This window comes from Macaca nemestrina, chromosome 12 (genome assembly GCF_043159975.1).
Source record: "Macaca nemestrina isolate mMacNem1 chromosome 12, mMacNem.hap1, whole genome shotgun sequence".
NCBI lineage: Eukaryota > Metazoa > Chordata > Mammalia > Primates > Cercopithecidae > Macaca > Macaca nemestrina.
In genome coordinates, this window is record NC_092136.1 from 77,864,344 (window position 1) to 77,885,593 (window position 21,250).

The 21,250-nt window shown below is 48.3% G+C and overlaps 1 protein-coding gene across 24 annotated transcripts in view; it reads right to left on the minus strand.

Annotated features, from left to right (window-relative positions):
* Positions 1–10,341: 10,341 nt before the first annotated feature.
* LOC105468948 (teneurin transmembrane protein 4) overlaps positions 10,342–21,250 on the minus strand; it is a 3,228,145-nt gene continuing 3,217,236 nt past the window's right edge. For all 24 annotated transcript variants that reach the window (XM_071075888.1, XM_071075902.1, XM_071075903.1 and 21 more), the window contains 2 exons: positions 18,534–18,676; positions 10,342–15,912 (listed from right to left, as the gene is read on the minus strand). In XM_071075888.1, coding sequence (XP_070931989.1) covers positions 15,154–15,912; positions 18,534–18,676 — 902 coding nt within the window. In that variant the 3' untranslated portion in view covers positions 10,342–15,153. The remainder of the gene's footprint in view (positions 15,913–18,533; positions 18,677–21,250) is intronic.

Below are 21,250 nucleotides of genomic sequence, written 5' to 3' on the forward strand. Positions count from 1 at the left end.
GGCTGGAGCGCAGTGGCGTGATCTCGGCTCACTGCAACCTCTGCCTCCCGGGTTCACACCATTCTCCTGCCTCAGCCTCCGGAGTAGCTGGGACTACAGGCGCCCGCCACCACACCCGGCTAATTTTTTGTATTTTTAGTAGAGACGTGGTTTCACCGTCTTAGCCAGGATGGTCTCGATTTCCTGACCTCGTGATCTGCCAGCCTCGGCCTCCCAAAGTGTTGGGATTACAGGTGTAAGCCACCACTGCTGGCCTCTTTTTTTTTTTTTTCTTGTTTTTAGTTTCAGTAGTTTGGTTATAATGCCTAGGAAGGAATTTCTTTGAATTTGTCTTGCTTGGAGTTTCTGGGGCTTCCTGAATCTGTTAGTTTTGTTTTTCTCCAAATTTGGAAAGTTTTCAGTTTTTATTTCTTTAAGCATGTTTTCTGCACTGCACTGTCTCTTCTCTTTCTCTGACTCAAATGGCACAATTAGACGTTTTCATAGGGTCCCGCACATCCCTGAGGCTGTATTCATTTTCTCCAGTCTTTTTTCTTCTGTGTTGTTCAAATTGGCTACTTTAAAATGTCTGTCTCCAAGTTGATTCATTCTTTTTCTGTCATCTCCCTTCTGCCATATTGAACCCATCCAATGAGTGTTTAAACTTTTGGTCATTGTATTTTTTTAGTTGTCAGATTTTCATTTGGTTTTTCTTTAGATCTTTTCTTTCTTTTCTGAGACTTCATACCTTTCATTTGTTTCAAGTATGTTCCTTCCCACGTTTGGAGCACTTTTGTATGAGCTGCTTTAGTCTTTCATAGATAAGGTCAACATATGTGTCATCTCAGTATTGGCTAAGATTTTCCTCATAGGCCAAGTGTCTTGACTATTTCAAATGTTATAACGCTGGATCTTAATTCTATGGAGAGCTTTTTTCTCTCTCGTTCTTTTTTTTTTTTTTTTTTTTTGCAAGCATTTGACTAGGTTGGGTTCAGAACGTTAAGTTTTGACCAACATTCTATAGATTGTGGTTTCAATGTCTGCCTGGTTTTCCAAGACACTGTCAGGCTATTCAAATCTGTTCTGCATGTGTGCCACCCAATGCGCAGTCTGGGACCAGGGCCATGGACTATTGTTAGTTCAGTTCTCAAAGTTTATGGCATATTGCTTAGGGTCAGATCTATGCATGTGATGCCCAGGGATGAGTCTGGGCATTCACAAACAACTTTACCACTATCTTGAGCTTCTCCATCACCACCATCTCCCTTGGTATTTTTCATTTCCCTGAGGCCCATATTTTAGGTTTTCCAGCCAGAAATCTCAGGCTTTATTTGCCTCTCTCTGACACACACTTGCTGCAACTACTGCATCTGCATCTGGGACCGATTGGTGAAAGGACAGAAAATGTAGTGGAGATTCACCCATACTCTTGACACCCCCGCTCCTCATCAGAGAGAAGCTTCCCCCATGTCTATGGGCCTCCACTGTTAATGCTGCCACTCTCAGGGGGCCCCTTCCTACTCCTTGAGGTGAAATAGAGGTTTCTCTTGGATGCCCACCTCTGGACTTTTAACTACCCGAGGCAAGGTGGGGGGATGCCAGAGTGGAAAAGGGAGGTGAATTCTGCCTATTCAGTGGCCCTCCAAAGTTTGTTCTTCTCCAATCTGGCTGCCACTATTTGCTTTTCGGTGCCACATAGCTGCTCTATGCAGCCTGTGCAGGTTCTCTAGCTGCTCCACCTTACTTGGGTGTTTTACTTATTTAAAGAAGAGTTCCGGTTAATGAAGGAATAATAGACTAAGAAGTCAGCATTTTTAAAAAATTTAACATCATCAAATCTTATCACTAGAAGTAGAATAATCAAACACTATGTGCCCCAGATTAGATGTAATAGAAAGTACATATGAGTTGGTCTTGCTTAAAGCAATTGAACCTGAATTTAATTAAGCCTTTACCGCTACATGCCAGCTTCTAGGAATTATGAGGCCTGAGAACAAGTGACACCACGAAGAACTATCCACTAAATGCAGGTTGTGAGACATCCAGGAGTACAAATAACCTTTTTCTTTAATAAACAAATAGCATTAAAAAAGAAGGAAAAACAATTACAGAATGGAGAGACTTTAGAAACACAACAAATAAAGGGGGGATAAGTAATAGTACTCACGAGAGTCTTAAGGAGATTCAATTAGATGAGCAATGTGAAGTGCTTTCACAGTGCCTGACAAATGGTAAATGGAAACGATTCCTACCTTGTGCCACCTCTCAGAGTCTCAGTCTCCTTTTGTTTGTAACACACTAGGAGATGACAGCCTGCCCCATCTTAACAGTTAAGGAATTCAGCCACTTTAGGCCTCCATCACTCTGCACCTGTCAAGAAGTTGGCCTTGGCAGTATCTGCTGCAGTGTGCACAGTTGGTCGGTAGATGGCAGCTCAGGCCAGTTTATCTGGAGCTTTGGACCCAGGAAGAGCAAGTCCTGTTTTTGTCGTAAGAAGCTAGGTCCTACTTGACCCATCAGACAGTATTCACCTTCTCTTCCTAGGTAGGAGGCATAAAGCTAAAGGAAGAGAATTGGTGGAGCTTTTTTTTTTTTTTTTTTTTTTTTGAGACGGAGTTGCTCTGTCATCCAGGCTGGAGAATTGGTAGAGCTTTTTAGATATAATAAGGGCTAGCAGTTTGCTGAGAATTCCTCATCTGCTGGGCAGAGAGGTATTCTTCAGACCCCATTAGACCAGGGCTTGGACACTTCCTGGCCAGCTGTCTCCAAACTCCGTTTCTTATCTTGTGAGTCCCATTGCCTGCTGCCTCATCCTGAATCACTGGTGTGCAGGTACAACCTGGCTTAGCTTCTCTTCCCATCAAACTGAGGGAATTAACACCTACACACTCATCCACACCTGGCGTAATATGTCTTTGAGGGAAAGTTTGCAGAATGAGTAAATAAGTGAATGCATTATTGATCTTCAGTTCTGTATCTCTCTTCCTAAGTAGACCAGTAAATTCTAGGACAGGGTGTACACATTTTCTTTTTGTCTCAGCCTAGGAGGGAGTCTTGGTAGTGACGAATAGTGCAAGCCTGGAACTAGGTTGCTCAGCTTCAACTCCCAGTTCCTCCATCTGCTTGCTGCATGCCCTTGGCAAGTGCCTGCTTCTTCACCTGAAAACTGGATACTAATAGTACCTCTCTTGTTGTACTGTGGTAAGAAATAAGCAAAGGCATTCAAAGTGCCTAGGAAATTGCTTGACATATTGTAGGCACCCAGTACATGTTAATTGCCATCTGAAGCTTTCCTTGTTTTGTGAAAGATTTAATGAACTTACAAAAATGCATTCAAGGAAGAAATGTAAAAGGCCTAGTGTGGTTGTCTGGTAGAGGGAATGGCTCTCAAGAAATAGCTCCTTCTCCTCCTCCTTGTTCTGCTTGTTATTGCTGTTAGCTTCATTGATTGTTTAAAGATGCCTAAGGTAAATCTCTCCAAGCTCCATGAGTCGTGAGTGCTGTTTTGTCCACCTTTGTCCAACCTCAGACCCAGCAGTGGCCTCTGTAGTTGTCTGCGTGGTGCTGGGGACAGCACATTCAGAACTGAAGGATCCTCTTCACAGTGGCCCAGGGAGCAGAATGAAGGGAGGCACTGCCAGAGCTAATTTTACTCCTTTTCCTTTCTGGTTGTGAGAGTGTGAGGTGCTTTTAGGGCATCATCTGAGAGTCACTGCTGAACCTTGGGACTGTTGTACAGGTCAAAAGGGTTCTCGTATGGAGGTCGTCTGAACTCTAGGAAGTGCAGGAGCAGGACAAGGGATGGTTATGATCTTACCAGATCTCACCCATGTTTTTCTGCCTATCAGCTTGGAGGAATGGGAGTGTGACAGGTGGCCACTAGGTGGCGTTATCAATGTGAAGAAATCAGGGGTGTGTTAAGTACATCACCTGCCCCGTACAGTAGAGTGGAAGAGCAGAAAAACGCCTATCTAGAGAAAATAAAGCTTCTCATATAAATGCTTCCCAGCCATCTGGCAAGATTTTGGGTGGAAATGGAGACTAACCCAGGAGAATGTGCATGGTGTGTGTACATGAATATTTAAGAAAACTGGAGGAGAAGGAGGCAAAATCAAGCCCACCTGATTGGCCTCTGCCCACCTGTTCAGTCCTAACTCTTAAGGACCCTCCCCCGGCTCCCCCCCATGAGATGTGCCAAGCCACCTGCAGGACACCTTGGTGCCTTAACTCTACTACACCCTCCACCTGGAATGCTCTTCTTCATTTCTTTCTCTGAACAGTCAAGGGGTTTCCTTCCTCTCGAAGCCTCCTCTGATTTATCCTCCCCTAGGCAGAACTGGTTTGTAGCTTCTTTGTGCCCCACAGTCTCTACATGTCCTACAAGTCTTTTCCACTTAATGGACTTAGATGTTTACCACTGAGTGGGGGTTTCCTGGCTTGGAGTTGGTGGGAAGGTCTCGGCTGCTTCTATCCAGTCCTGACATGACATGTATGGAAAGGCTTTCTTGCCCACAGCTTCCCCACCCCTTTGTGGGGCTCCAGGGCTCTTCCTCTGCCTCAGGTTCTTGAGAATGTCCTAGAATGCTGAAAGTTTGTTCACACTGGGTAAGCAGTATGGACAGGGCTGCCTCCATAACTTGCACAGCCCAGTACAAACATAGGACCTTGTTCAAAAATTAAGTGTTTCAAGATGGCATCAGCAGAGCATTAAACCAAGAGTGGGCCTTTCTGAACGCAGGGCCTTGTGTGACTACACAGGTCACATGCCCTTGGAGCCAGCCCTAAATTTGGAGTTGAGCAAAGTCTCAGTGAGCCTTGTGTCTGTGGATGGGTCACCTTCTGGCCACTCAAAAGGTGGTTGTCCATCTTCAGATGTCAATGTATGAAGCCTGTCACATCAGAAACTCCCTTACCCCTGAACTTTAAGATGTAAGATCAATGGCCTAGAACTTGGAGTTAGGTAAATCTGGACTGACTCTGATTCTATCACTTAATAGTGCAAACCATCTCTGGGTCTTATAAAGCTCATCTGCAAAATGGAAGGTAATAATACCTACCATGAATTTTGTTGTAGGTTCAAATGAGATTAAATGTAGGAAGTACTGGGTCTGCAGCCCACATCTGTCGTGTCTACTGAGCCACAATGCTTGTCCTCAGAAGCATCTGATTAGAGAGAACAGGGCAGACGTTGGGCCTAACAGTTGGGTGGCACTTGCTCAGTGAGGTGGGTCACCATGTGATGAAGCCCCAGTGAGCTCCTCCTGAGTGCTGTGTGGTCTCAGGCAGCATCAACTGAGTCAGGCAAGAACTAAAGGAGGGAACTAGGGAGACCTGGAGAAGCTTTCAGATAACAACGTCACCATGGGGAGATCCATTAATCATTTATCCAACAAACATGTATACAAGGTTCCTGTGCCAGGTACCAGGGGTACGGTGGTAAACAAAATAGGTGGGGTCCCACCCCTGCATCATCTTTAATGCTTGTGATTGTGTCCTGTTCTCTTGGATGCATCCCTTGCTAACCAATAAGCGACCAGCATTTACTAGGTGCCTACTGTGGTGTAGGATATGAGATTTCAGTAGATGTTGCGAGACTCTTTCAACCCTCTTGGATCGAAATGAAGGCTGTGTGCTTTCATTCCCAGCAGCTAACACCTGGGAGTCTTTGTAGGCAGGCTGTCCTCAGGCTGCCAGAGCTCATTTTTCCTGAGTGCACGGAGAGCTAGAAGTGCCTGGGTAAAGACAGTCTGAGGAGCAGCCCTTAACTGATGACTGGCAGGTGCAGAGGTGTCAAAAGCCCAGCTGCCTGCCCCTAGGTGGAAAACTCCCAGGTGTGACTTAGATTGTTTCCACAACTCTCCTGCAGGACTTAGCCAAAATTATTCTTCTGAAACTTCGCTGGATTTCACACCTGTGATCGGCCCTTTTTCCTGTCCCTCATCTCTATTTGTGTACCCATATTCCCTAGGACCACTTCCTAATAACCTACTTTCAGACACGTCCTCATCTCAGGATCTGTTGGTGGGGAACTCCCTGACCCACAATGGAAAGAGGAGAAAAATGGAGGTAGCGATTGTTCCTGGTCTATGTGTTACTACAAACAGTGAAGCAATGGGCCAGGAGTCAGTCATTATGAATACTAAAGTACTACTTGGCAAATTATTTTTGCTATAAATTAGCATACATTCAGAATTGTCCCTGTAACGTGATCTCTCTCTCTTGTTTGCATTCTGAGATGCTTTATGAGTGGGGAAAAAGAAGAGGTGTTCCTGCCTGCTGGGATTTGCAGATCACCGCCACCCTTGTCCTCGCCAATCTAGGCACACCTATGGGAGTGGGTCCTGCGTCAAACATCAACCATTATGGGTTTTGCAGTGTGGAAAAAGTGGAGACATGCTGGATTGGAGCCCCAGGAAATTTTGGCTTCATGCCTCCTGGACGTGGTTTCCACAAGTAGGGCTTGGAGGCCCAGGCTCCCCTAGGTCCACATGAAAAACACACCTTCCTCTCATCTAATCTTTTCTCACTAAATCCACCTCTTCCAGGAAATTTTCTCGGATTCCTTCCTCTGTTCACTCAGCCCTTCCTGAGTTCTCCTTTGGCACCGTGGAAAGTGGGTTTTGTTGGAGCTACTTTCTTAGCACTCGGGTACTCCCCCTCTCTCCACCCCCAAGCCAGCTGGAGGCTCTGAGTTTTTAGCCCAAATCACAGGCTGATAGAGCACATTAGGAACCTTAGCCATGGGCAGGATGCGGGGGCTGGGGCTGGTCCTGCTGTCACAGAATCATGGCTATGGGCAGGTGATGAGCTTGTGTTCCCCAGAGCGTGGTTCTCCTCACCACCAAACCCATGTGAGCTGAGTGTGGACACCAGGGCACTTGTGCCCATCTCACTGCCATGTAATCACCTTGCCCTGCTTGTTCCTCTAGCCCCTCTGCCTGGACTGACACCTCCAGGGTCTGGACTGGACTCTTGGGTGTTGATGGGATTCTGCTGCCAACAGAATTCTGCTCCTGCACCATCCAGTCTGCACCCTCACACTCCGTAGTGTTGGAGCCCTGGCTGCTTTAAAACTGGCAGTGTCTCAGCCCCCAGACTGAGCTCAAGCTAATGGAGCCTCTTGAGTCCACTGGGTGGGCCTCAGGCCACCTCTCTGAGATTTCTGGGTTCCAGCAAGCTTGGATGCCGAGGCTTCTGGAATAGTGACACAGAGCACATGTTCCTTAGTATCACAGAGTCTGTTTTCTGAATCTTTCTAGACGCCCTGATTGAGTGGTGATGCTTATAAGCAAAGGGTCCTGTCTTACATCTTTAAGTATTCTGAGGCTGCTTAGGCTGGGATCTTGTGCTCATTAAATGTGCTCATTAAATGGCTGTTGACTATAATTCCTCCTCCAGACCTTGTCATGGGCCTGGCTATGGCATTTATTCATGCAATCATCCATTCTCTACTCATCCATCCACTCAGTCATATAATAAATATCTGAATCTGAAGGAATGACTCAATTTCCTCTATTCTTATATCCTAGGTTGTTACCCTAAGAACTTAGATATTCATCAGAAGGAATTTCAAAGCTCTACTGAGTCTTGGCCTAGTTAACGGGTACAATTCGTAAGCCTGGTAGTCCTGGGAGTGGGTGTATTTTGAAAGCTCTACATACAATGGCAGCTTCTGATGTCCTTTAGGACAGGATGGGCTTGTAGATTACAAGGCAAATAGGAGAATGCTCTGTTCCTCTCCTTGGGTTTAAGGCTGCATTGCTCCTGAGAGGTGATATTCGTCCTTGCAAGGTGTTTGCGTGTATCTCCACATACATGTTTTGGATTCTTGAAAGGATGAAGAATGTATTTGCGACTCCATTGTCCATGAGACGTTGGAAGGGGGCTGGTCTGGGGGTGGGAAATGGGGCCCACCCTGGGGTTATTTCAGACCGATTAATTCAGGCTTGAGAAATTAATTGCTAGATTGCCTGATGGGGGTAGGGGTGGGCCCTTGTGTATGGATGGAGTTTCCCAGCGTCTGGGGAGAGATTTCTAGTGTGAAGGTTGGAAGGAGAGCCTCCCACAGAGGTGACTATGAGGACAAGGAACAAGGTCAAGGTGGGATGTGACCAAGCGGGAAGCCTCCGTAACATGTTTAACTTCTTAGACGCTTCTCTGGATATGAGAAAGAAACAGTGGTACTCACTTTTAAGGTCTTTTCCCTCCTATGTTGTAATTTTCTCCACAGCCTCTGATGGATCAGCAAAGTCCTAATCACCTACATAACTTTGAGGGCAGGATTTTAGCGGGACCTGAGGACCTGAGGCCGGCGGGGAAGGAGAGGCCCTGGTTCTTACTTCTTCCTCCTTCCTGAGGGCCTTGCATAGCTGCAGCAGCTTTGCGAGGAGTGTGTGCACAGCTGCAGCAGCTTTGCGAGGAGAGTGGCTGAGGTGGGGGTGGGGATGTGGGGGTGGGGATGGGGGGGCGGGGGGAGCGGGCAGCCCAATTTGGAAGGGCACAGGAGACGAGGCCCTCTTTCTCAAATACATCAGAGGGAGTGGGCTCTTCAGGGAAAGCAAAAGCTGACCTTAGGGTGACCCATGGCTGAGAAGCTGTTTTGGGTACTGGGAAACACACAGGAAATTAGACAGCCTCTTTGGCCTGGAGGAGCTCACACCCAAGAATGATCCAGTCTTGAAAAGGGCGTATGCATGGCAGATGCTTAGGGAGTGCCTTTCCAGAGGGGAATGAGCAGCAAGAGTTTATTTCAGCTGGGCTCAAGGCAGCAGCTTGTGCAAAGGCCCATGTGGGCCAAAGTCTAGAAACAACTGTGGGCTGGTGCATGACCCATGCAGCAGACTGTAGCTATGTGTGGAAGAGAAGAGGCATTGATTGAGGGTTTTGTCATTGATTGAGGGTATCTGAAGTGACAGGCTCAGTGGCTTATTCTGTACAGTATAAAGGATAGTGTAGTTGGCAATGGCTCTCAAGCCTGATGGGGCATCAGAATCACCTGGGAACCTGTTAGAATTGCAAATTAAAAGGCTGCACCCAGACCCACTGATTCAGAAATTCTGGGGGTGGAACCTAGCCATCTGTGTTTTTATAAGACTTCTGGGTGATTTAGATGCAGCCCAAAGTTCGAGAACCACTGGTGTAGTGGAAATAGTACTAGACTTTGGAAGGTGGGGTGGGCTAGTGAGAGAGGGAGGTGTGAGGGGGATGACTCACACTGGAGAAAGTCTGCTGTGTTCTGAGTCATGGGCTACATTACTTGCATGTTCTTTTAAGTGCTCTAAGCAGTGACCGGGGGTGGGGGTTCTATATCACCATACTCTCAACATAGATGGAAAATCCAAGGCTTACAGGGGTTAAATGACTTGCCAAAGATCACACAGTACTAGAGCTTCGTTCTGCACCCAATTTGGCTTGATTCCTAGAGCGAGATTGTCAGTGCCTCTTGGGGCCACTGACCCACCTGTGTGCAATGGTCTGGGCAGCAAGACCTGGAGAACCCACGGGGACCTGGGTGGAAGGAAGGGTCTCAAAGCTTGTAGCTCCTTCTCTGAGGACCTGGTGGTGACCAGCCCTGAGGCTGATAAGCAAGAGATGAGGACTTCTATTCTAATTCCTGCCCTCAAAGGACAATTATTTGAATTTTCATAAGGTTTGCCATTCACACCAGGGAGCTGGGCTTAGCACATGTACTCTTTCAACAGACCAGCTGTTGTCCCTGACCGCCAGGGCTGATAGGTTAAACGTGAGGTTAAGTGGGAAAAGCAGGGTGAAAAATGACCTGTATGCTGTGATGACAACACCTTAAATAAAAAACAACAACATTAAGAACACATAGAGGGGGGAAAAGCCCAAAGGAATTTTCTTCCTTTCTTGTTTCCTAAGGTGTATTATGTAGTTACAATTATTTGTATCATGAATATACAGTCATTTATTTTTAAAGTGCAACCACTCACATCCTTTGTGGAAGGCAGTGGCATGGTGGATGACTCTGCGTGCTCAGTGGTGGGGCAAGGCTCTCTCCTCTGGGAGGGTTGGGTTCCATGGCCCCTTCAGCCTGTCCCTGAACGAGGGCAGCAGTGGGATGGGCAGCCATGCCGCACTAGTGATATCAGAGGAGTTGTGATATTTATTCCTCTCATGCAGTTGCAAGGTCAGGCTTCAGGATCATAGAGACCCTCTGAACATCCCTCTTGACAGAGCTGTGGCCTGGAGGGCTTAAGAGGGACCCTGGGGCCTAGGGCTGAGTTCTCTCCTAGGTCATCCTGATAGCAGCCAGCAGGGAAGCACAAACCCAGGATGGCTTGGGGGCTGGGACAGGCAAGAGGAAGCCTCTCTCTCCAAGCAAAGGCCACCAGACACCTGTAAACACAAAATAGTCTTTATTTGTCAACGAAGGCTACACGGGATCACTTCCGGTTTTGTTTTTATGCTTTTTTTTTTTTTTTTTTTTCTAGAAGGTATCTACATCCGCATTTATTTACAGCCTTGTTGGTATTTACACAGTCAAGATACAGTGTTAGAAACACAAAAGTGTTGAGAAAAAAACTTCTCAAAATTAGTTCCAGACTTCAGGAAAATGATTTCCACATGGTAAGGCCAGAGTCTCCAGTGTTGGTCATCCAGAGGCAGCTTGGTACAGACTCCTTTTGCTGAAGCTGCTAGTTCAGAGGTCCTCAGAACAACAGGTGGATTTACAAAAGTGGGATTCTGGTGTTGGATGAATCCAGGGCTGCTGGGGCACTGCCAGACACCTGCGGCTCAGCTCCTGCCAGGACGGTCAAGCCTGCTCCAGGCTGAGTCCTCCTTTGGCTGTTCGCCCTCAGAATAAATCACATTTTCTTGGGGACCAGGAGGTCACCTAGTACCTTGCCTTTGGCATTCCAGAGGGGGTAAGAAACACAACATTGGCCCTCGCCCGGGCCTTCCCACATTCTGATCTTCCACATTCGTAATGAAACCTAAGAGTCACCACTGTCTGGGGCAGTCAAGCACACAAGGATGGTTTTTGCGAATGTAAAGGTTGGAGAGGATAAGGTTTGTCTCTATCACCTCAGCAATGAGTCTTTAAAATGAGTTTGCTGTTTTTGGAAGGTTAAATTAAAGGGCCTTGAACTGCAGAGTTATTTTTTAATTCCCTTTCCTCCAATAAAATATAGACAAGTGTATAAACCTAGCTGGGAATGATGTGCCTTAAGTAGAGAGGTTTTCCTTCTAACGAGGACCCCAAGGGAAAGGAGAGACTGGGTTCTTTCTGGGATCCCTCAGGAGATGTGTCCCCAGGTCAGGACCGGCTCTTGGGCTTAATGGCTGCCATGAGGACTGGAGAATAGCCTGGACTTTGAGCAGTGAATGCTCAAATCCCCAAGCCTGACACCCTGCTGAGAGCTCGAAAGCTCATTCCTCCTGGGCAGAAAGCTCAGCATCACCGCCCTCACCACGTGGCCACCACAAATACAAGACTGCAAGTGGTAAAACTGCATTCTAAGATTTCACATTGAAATCTTAGATGGAAATGGAAATGGAAATCCCTGCCATCTATAAAGGTGATACTTTAAAGTCGCAGCTAAGAAGATGTACTTTTCTTCTTTTTTCAAATTCTGATTCTTTGTTCTGTGTCTACAAAACACTGCTCAGTCTGCCTTGCCATCATCTTCTGTGCCCCTCCTGGGTTTTTGGACACACACCTCCTGGCCATTCTCACCCTCAGTTTCTTTGGGATTGTTTCCAATCCTCTCTCCCTAAGTAGAAATCAGGCACTGGTGTGGTCCTTGGGTTAATTCTCAGCCAACAATTCTGAGAGATGAGGGTCAGAGGCTGACAAGGGAGTAATTTACTGGCATGCCTTCCTGTTCCTCCAGTTGTCCTAGCTCTGCCCTCCAGCAATGTCTGTTTGGAGTGTGGGGGGTGGGGTAAAAAAGAAATCTCATCCTACAAAAAACAAAGTTGGGGAATCAGCAAAGTCCTATTTAAGGTGGTGGCAGAGGGGCTGAGGATGCGGGACCAGTTGGCAGCTGTGTGGGGTAGGAGAGAAGGCAGGAACTGTAGGATCATACACCTGGGCAGGTGAGGGAGGCCTGGTCACTCTATCGAATGAACAGATTTGGTTGGTGAGTGTCAAAAGGGCTGGTGTTCTCAGTGTGGGAGTCGATGCTTGGAGCCTATTACGTAGGCATAGGGTTAGGCCTTCAAACTCACCCTTGCCATGGGGTTGGGACTGCTGGTCTCAGCAGGAGGACAGTTTGAGAAGGGAGGCACTGAGTCACCTGCAGACCAAATGGAAACCAACTCAAAAGGGCCAAGGCCAGAAGCACCCCCTTCAATACAACAGCACCAATGTGACGGTGAGGTACATAACACTGCCTGTGCCACCGCCGAGATCCTTTTTCTAAAGCTTCGGGATCCTTCAACTTCTCTCCCCACAGAAGCTGGGCTGCTGTGGTGGTATGTAGCCCAGGAAAAATATAAGATCCTTTAAAGAAACAAACACTCAGGCCAGGTGCAGTGGCTCACACCTGTAACCCCAGCACTTTGGGAGGCCAAGGTGGATTGCCTGAGGCCAGGAGTTTGAGATCAGCCTGGGCAACACAGTGAGACCCCATTTCTATGAAAAAAAAAAAAAAAGAAATGAAATACCCAATAATTCTCTGTTTTTGATCCGTAAAAACAGAGAATTATCCCTTTGGGGAAACCCTATCCCTTTGGGGAGGGGGCTGTGGAGGAGGGACAGAGCATGGGGGAAGCCTAGGGAGCTGGTTCCCGTGGACCAGAAGCCACCCTTGACCTCTGAGCAGACATCCCCAGCAGGTCTTCACTGATACCGGGCAGCCAGGATGGGACTGATCGACTGGGCAGGAGCACTTTGCCCAAGGACCCTTGGTATGAAGAATACATTTTGAGAGGCGTAAGTCCCTTCTGGAGAAAAAAAAACTTGTGTTCTTCAGGCCAAACTGTTTTCCATCTCATCCAAGAATGATCCTGCCAGATGGGAGCCCCGATCTCCAGCTCATGCCTCCCACAGCAGGCCTGCGGAGCGCTGTATCTGACTTAGTGGGGCTCTGGATCCAGGGGCAATGGGCAACCAGTGGACAAGCAGGCCAAGGCGCACTGCTGCGGCAGTGTGACTTTTTTTTTTGGAAACAGGAAGAGCACTTAGCGAAACACATCCTCTAATCCCAGTGGGATGATGTAAGGCGAAATCTCCTCTCCTCGAGAAGTTGTGGATGCCTCCCTCTGCCAGGCAGAACCCAGACTACATGCTGCTCCGATCCTCATGCAGTCAGAGACCTTCTCAGTTTCATTAACTCGTGTAATATTCTGAAGACTCTGTGAGTAAGGCTATAGAGGTGCCATGAGCTTATCAGTCCAACAAGGTTTCCACGGGGAATAGCTCAGACTCAGAATTCATTTTCCACACTTAATGTAAATGTAACCCATAAAAGTTCCATTTTCTAAGAAGCCCAGCTTAAAAGGAAGCATTTGGCTTCCCCTCCCGTCTCCCAGAGAACTCCTGTGAGTGGTAATGACAATGGTAATTAGGCGGATGAACCAGGAATGGAATCCTTGAACAAGGGGCTCCCAGCTCTGGCTGTGACTCCCCCTGCCCTCCCTGCTCCCCCGCCTGCTGGCTGCTGCCTCAGCTTGGGTGTGCTCTTCAGGTATGGGCTGTCCCTGCTGCTGCGAGGGCTCAGGCCTCTCCCTGACGACACAGGCACAGGTCTTCACAGGAACCACACCAGCCTGGCCTCCCAGATCCACGGGTACCCACCTTGGGAACTGCCCTGCTCCTGGTGGGGTTGCATGACACGGGCAGGCCACACCACATCAGCTCTTCCCTCCTTTCTTCCTGCCACTAAAAAACACACTGGCTGGGCTTCTCTAGGGGGGAAGCTGATTCAGAACTTCAGGAATTTCCTGGAAGCCCATCCTGTCCCAGTCCAGCTCTGCGATCAGCTTGTACATGGAGGCAGATGGGACTTCCGGAGCTGGTTAGAAGGATGCTTGGCTCATGCCTTCCTCTCTTTGGCTGGCTTTTTTTCTTAAGCATTTTTCCAGAATCAAAGGCCACCAAGCACCTCCCTCCACATTCCGACGTCTCAGTGGCGGCGGCTGAGCAATGGAGGGAAGATACTCAAAGTCATAGAGAGAGGGCTTTGCCTCGGAAGGCAGGCTGCTGCCCTCACCGCCACTGCCATCCCTTTGCTGTGGGTGGCCTTCCCTTCCGTGGACATGGTGCTTACATTGAGGGCTTGCTGTGCAGTGCTGGTTCTCACATCTGGCTCTGGGATAGAGGAGGAGATGAACAGGAACATCATGGAGGACCAACCAGTCACAGGCATCCTGGGTGCTTTCCCTCCCGGGAGGATGGGGCTCTGAGTCCAGGACGTTATGTCACCGGTCTGGGGGAAAGGACCTGGGAGACACTTTCTCTATCCCAGCATGGAGGTGGCACCGACAACTACACGGGATTTGCAAAAGGGGTAGGGGGCTTCATTTAGCATCAAAATAGAAAGCTTGGACAGGAGTTGGGGCAGCTTAAAAAAGGTGCTGAACACCACCATGAAATTCCCTGGAGCAAGATGAAGCCATCTGTGATCCTCTGGAGGCACAGAACATGGTGAGAAGAAATCCACCACTCTTCTGCAGAAGCCCTGCCAAGGAGCCTCCGGTCCTACAGACCGTCCTCCCAGGCCCCCTTGGAAGGGGCATTGTACTGGCCCATCACTCCCTTTACTCCTGCCTGACCCCAATCGAAGAACAAAGGGTTACACATGAGACAAGTTAGCACAGACATTCATGTCCCACATCACACTGGGTATCTAGGGACAGACAAGGAGACACCCCAGGAGATGCATCTCAGAGAGGAGCTACATACCCCAAACGACAAGGGAAAAATCCTAGAGGAAAAAGGGAACAAAAGACAATAAAGTTTTCATTGTGATCACACTACAGAAAAAAAATACCTTCTGTTCTTTGCAAAAAATGTGCGAAGGCCAAATTTGTGTTTTTCTTTTCTAAAAAAAAGGATGTTGCATGAGTTACAATGCAACCAGTATCTTTTTGTTTCTGCACTTGTTAAAAAATCAATTTTTTTTTTTTAAAGTACAACACAGTCAGGTATGTGGCCACAAAAGAGTAGCTGTCTTTGGCAAGAAGTCCAGGCCTCGGCCCTCTCTGTCACCTCCGGCCCATCTCGCTCTGTCTCATGAAGTGGATGTTGTTGGCGCTGTCCGACAGTTCCGGGTACTGCTCGACAGAGATCACGAAAAAGCCGTCGTAGCCTTGCACCCGCCCTGTGCTCAGCACCTGCTGCTTCTCCCCCTCTGTCCAGGCCCGCAGGCCTTCCTCCCCTTCCCGCAGTCTCTGCTGCTCACGGGCCCAGGCCTGGCGCACGGCTCTCTGCCGGGCCAGCTCCAGGACCCGCGCCTTCTCCTCGTCCAATGTTGTCCCGTAGCGTGTGTTCAAGCACAGTGCCCCATACTGGAGCTGGATGTCTGTGTAGCGTCTAGTCCTGCCATTAAGCACTGTGTTGATCTGGGACACAGTGACGTTGATCCCATTCTCCAGGGTTCGCCGCCCCCCACTGAGGCCCAGGATGGCCAGGTCACCCTCTGAAGGCCCTGGTTTCACAAAGTAATGGGTGTCCACCCCATCAATGGTGAAGTGCAGGTTCTCTAGGTAGTGGGCATTGTTCAAGATGGCAGCAACCCTTCGCCCATCCTCGTTGGCCACACTGATGATGTCTGTGGTCACTCGGCCATCCTTCAAGGCAAACTTGACCCCCTTGCCAAAGATTGAGCCACTGGATGCAAACTTCTTGGTCTTTGGGGCCTGCTGGCAGCTGGTGATTGTGGAGCCGTAGAGCTGGTCAAAGCGTTCTAAGGTAACGAAGGCCTTGAGCTGCTTCTGTACTTCACACTGTACCCCGAGGATAGACTGATGGGGGAGGAGAGTGAGAGAGAGAATAAGACAAAGGGGAAAAACCCTTGAGAACCTGGAAAATCAGTTTAAATAATGAAGTCAAAACCACACATATTTATTAACCTACGGCATGTAGCTCTACCGCCGACCACCAGAACATCCAGGTGGTCACCAGAAGGTCAGAACATCTGCTGACCTTCATCCATCCATTCACCCACCCTTCTTTTTAGAAACTGTTCAAGGGGCACATAACCTGTGCCAGGTCCTTTTCTGAGCACTGGAGACACAAAAATGAATCAGACATCATCCTTGCTCTTAAATAACTCATCATTTAGTGAGGAAGGACAGATATGACAACAATAATTGCAATCAAATGTGATCACTGATGGCCTAAGAGAGGAACTAGTAATAGCTATAGCTAACATTTCTTGATGTTTGAGCCAAATAATTACCACTCATTATCTTAGTGATCTTCACAATAACTTTATACGGTAGGTGCTGTCATGATTCCACTTTCATGTCTAAGGAAACCAAGGCTCAAAGAGGTTGTCACTGGCTCACAGTCATACAACTAATAATAGGTCAACATGCAAGCCTGTCCAATTCTAGAGGTTCAGTTTCAAGGGCTGCTGGAGAAGGAAGGAGCAAACAAAGCTGAGAAGAATCTTGGCCTGAAGATGGAGGAGGTGGGGTTTGAGGACAGGCTCAGGCTTGAGTTGGGACCTGAAGGATGGGTGGGAGTGGTAGGGTGCCGTCAGACGGAGGATTGGCAAGAAATGCATTCTTGGCAAGAAGGCATAACATGGTGAGAGGCAGTGACTGATATTAACCCTTCCACCCTGCTTCACTGCTCTCCGCTGCATTTACATCTGATTTCCAAGGAAGGCCTCTGCCCCACTGTGCTTCCTTGGGGCTCCTGGGGTGCCCCTCCTCTTGGCTGCTTTGGGGGACAGGTTGGGCCCTGCTAGCTTGGCGTATCATCTACCTGTCCCTTCTGTAGCTCAGGGAGCTTGGAGAAGCCACACTCAGGAAGGCTCCAGGGCCTAATCAGCAAGTTAGGGAAATGGCTTTAGCAATAGGCCCATCGGCTTCTCACTGAAATTAAGTCCTCTTTATAATTAATAGAACCCTGTCTGTGAACAATTATTTCCTAGAGTTTCACGAAAGCTGGAGTGCTCAACAACAAAGATCTCCGATGCTTGCCAAGGGCGGAAATCAATAATTCATTGATAGGCGAGGTTGGCAGACAGGCAGTCAGAGACTGGGGCTCTCTGGAGTGCGAAGGGAGCCTCGTGAGGGAGGAGGAGCTGTGCTGCAGTGCTCAGCCCTGGGAAGAGCAAATGCCAGGATATCTGGGCAGGGCCTGGGGGTGGTGGGAACTGGAGAGGCTGGGCAGCAGAAAGACAATGGGCTCTGGGACCAGGCAGACTTGGGTTCTCTATCAAATTCTGCTGCTTTCAAACCGTCATCTGTAAAATCGGGAAATGTCTGGGCTGTTTACTTCTTTCAGCCATTTATTTATTTATCAAAAATGTTCCATGCATCCACTGTTTGCTATCCTGTATGCTGGGTACTATATGAGACCTAGCACTTAGCCTCTTGGGGCTCATAATCCAGTGAGAGACAAGAAAGAGGCATTAAAATACAGTGTGGGAAGTGCCACCAGCATACAGAGGTGCAGAATCCCATTCTCCGGGGTCTGGTAGGAGATAGCCATGCTGAGGCCTAACGGAATCAGTCTGGAGTAAGAAATGTGGATGTGAAGGTTTCTGACCACCAGCAGCAAGCCATCTGGCAACCTGCTTTGCTCCTTAGTCTGTCATCCCCTGGGCAAGCATCCCTTGAAGGCTTAGTCTCTGCCTGATTCATCCCCGCGTTCACTGGGCACAGCATGGGGCTTGGCACAGAGTCAGGTTCTCATAGGGAATTTATGAATGGATTGGGTTTGTGGGGAGGGGAGAAATGAGCAAATGAATGCCTGAAGTGAGCGGGTGGGATGAGATTGTTTTTAAAGACCTTTCCAGCTATACAATTCTGAGTCTTTGAAACTGGGTTATAAAAGCGAGACAAGAGCAAGTGAGTCTTTTTGAGCACCTACAATATGCCAGGCGCTGTGCTAAGCAAGAGGATACAGAACAAGCACATCTGGGTTTGAATCCCAGCTCTACCCCTTCCTTGCCATGTGGCACTGGGAAAGCCTCAGGCACGAATCTGTAAAATGAGAACAATACATACGGCTGTGGGATCTTTGTGAGTTACATAGAATAACTCACATAAGGCCAGGTGCACTGAAATACTCAGAAAATGTCACATTTTTATTTAGAACCCACCTTCTCTCCCTGCGCTTTTGTTCTGGATAGTGACACAGGCTTATGATTTTTGTGGAACTCCAAACTCAGTGTAACACACAAAGCTCCTTACTGCAGCTTGTAAGTGTCTGTGTGTGGTCATGGCTGCTTCCCCAGCAGCTTACTAGTGGTGGGGTTACTAAGTAGTTGTTGAACTGTCTCTGGCAGGCGCTGTGGAGGCACCATATTGGTGTCTTTCACTGGCCCACGCTTTTCTGAAAAGCTGAAGGGACCCCCTCCTGCAACGTCTGAGTGGCCTGAGGAGTGGCAGCCTTGCGCAGGAATTACCTTGCTGTTGTCCCACTCCTGGGTTTTCATCTGTGTGTGGATGAGCTCATAGGAGGGTTCCATGGCATCCATGTCTGGTTTGGGGTAACCAGGGATCACGTTGTGTAGCTGGAATCCAAAGGTGAGCAGCCAGCTGTTAACATCTGGATGGGAGGGAAGCAGAAACATCTCCGTGGAGTGAGTGGACCTCAGATACGACCCATCCCCATCACACAGCCTGCAGTTAGCTGCAGCGGGTGGTGAGGGTGTGGATTGCTGCTGGTGGGAGAGTCAACTGCTACGTACACTTTGGAAAATGGTTTCACTCTATGAAAGCCAAATGTACTCCTGGGACTCGGCGATCCCAATCCCAAGTGCACCCAAGAGTGATGACACTGAAATAGAAGCCAGGTTTCTGGACTTCCTTTGCTCTTTTCACTTCAACTCCCAGGACCTCTAGCTTCATACCCAGAGGCAGCTGTTGACAGATGAAGATCCCTCCCTTTCAACCCAACATCCATAGGAGACACTTACAAAGGACATCCAGACCCACCTAAAGGAAAGATTTTAATGATTGACTTGCAATGAGACAATTCACTTACGAAACACACTCCCCTGCTCTCCCACCCCCTGTGCAGTGATTAGAGCTTCAGGGTTAAAGTCCCATGGGTTATAGAGATGGCCTAGGCTGCAATCAGAGAGTCTTCCCTCTGCTTCTACCTTTTATTTACTCTGAAATCCCAAGGATGCCACAACCTCCCTGTGCCTTCATTTTCTTTTTTTTCTTGAGACAGTCTTGCTCTGTTACCCAGGCTGGAGTGCAGTGGCATGATCTTGGCTCACTGCAACCTCTGCCTCCTGCGTTCAAGCAATTCCCTGTGTCAGCCTCCTGAGTAGCTGGGATTACAGGCACCTGCCCCCATGCCCAGTTAATTTTTGTATTTTTAGTAGAGATGGGGTTTCACCATCTTGGCCAGGCTGGTCTTGAACTCCTGACCTTGTGATCCACCTGCCTCGGCCCGCAAAGTGCTGGGATCACAGGTGTGAGCCACCGTACCCGGCGCCCTTCATTTTCTAGTCTTTACACTGGGCTTGGGGATCGAGTCCCATAGGCATGGGAATAATTGATTTTATAACATTCCTTGGGGTCACTAATTATTAGGTGTGGGGATAGACAGGATTTTGCCATGAACATCTGGCTCACTGGAGAATTGAATCAGGAAGCCAAGACATGAGGAAATGAAGAGGACCAGTCACCTGGCCCACTATTGCTGAGTGTCTTCTATGTGCCCAGGACTGTGCCATTCAGACCCTCATCTCACATACTCACAACTCTGAAGGAGAGATGAGACATGGGAATGAATAACTTTGATACAAGGAAAGATTAGAGGAAGGTGGAAGTCTTTCATTTAGACAGGCTGACAAGACCACATGCAGAAGGTGGCATTTAAGCCAGACACTGAAAGCTGTGCCATTTTTGTCAGGCACTGGCAGAGATGAAGTGGGCACTTCAGGCAAAGATGACTGTACAAGGCAAGGCCTAGAGAGGGAAGGTGTGGGTGCAGGGAGTGTTCAGGTAACCAGAGAGCAGCTCAGCCAGAAAGGACGACTGTGGCTGGAGCAAGAAGAGCCTCAGATGGCAGGTGGGAGGTGAACTGGGGCCAGAGGGAGACAGACAGACAGACAGACAGACAGACAGACAGCCCGTGTCCCAGCATGGCTCAGCCTTCCTTGAAAAGGCATAGCTGAAGATGCCAAAGCAGATGTCGATCAGAGACTAAGAATCCAAAGTCTTGGGGAGGCAGGATTTTGAGTTGAGCCTCAGAGCCAAGCCTGATTTTGGCTTCTTTCCAGTAGAGACAGAACCCTGATCACAGAGGTCCTGTTTAGTTTCTAGGATGATAGAGTTTGAATATTTGTCCCCTCCAAATCTCATGGTGAAATTTGATCCCCAATATTGGAGGTGGCCTAGTGGGAGGAGTTTGGGTCATGAGGGCAGATCCTTCATGAATGGCGTGGTGCCCTCCCTGAGGTAATGAGTGAATTCTTGCTCTATTAGTTCATGCAAGAGCTGGTTGTTTAAAAGGGCGTGGCACCCCTCCCTTCTCTCTTGCTACCTCTCTTGCCATGGTCACACTGGCTCCCCTTGCCTTCCACTATGAATAAAAGCTTCCTGACACTGAGCAGATGCGGGTGCCATGCTTATACCACCTTCAGAACTGTGAGCTTAGTTCCTTATAAATTACCCATGAGTCTATTTTCCTTATAAATTACCCATGCTCAGGTATTCCTCTATGGCAGCATAAAACAGACTAAGACATAGGTAAGTTTAGGCAAAATTGCCACCTGCCACCCACTGAGTTCATCCTATTGGTGGGAGTGACCTGTGTCCCTGTCACCACTGGGTCCTATGTTGCTATCCCATTCAAGAACCTCATGTTTGCCTTTGTTTTTGTTTTGTTTTCAGGTCGTCCGGGGCCCCCTCTCCCGAGTGTGCAACTTGGTGGTGCCGAGATGGAGTGGTGGTAGAAAGGGAATTTTGGAGCTTCGTTCTACTCGTTTCAGCCTTAGTAGGCAAAATCAAAGAAAGGAAAGAACATGGTAGTTGAAGCAAGACAAACTCAGGTCCAAATTCTGGCTGCCCAACTTACAAACTGTGTGAACTTGGACAGTTTACTTAACTTCTTCGAGATTTCGTTTCCTTATCTGAATAGTGACAGTAGAAATGGTTTTAACCA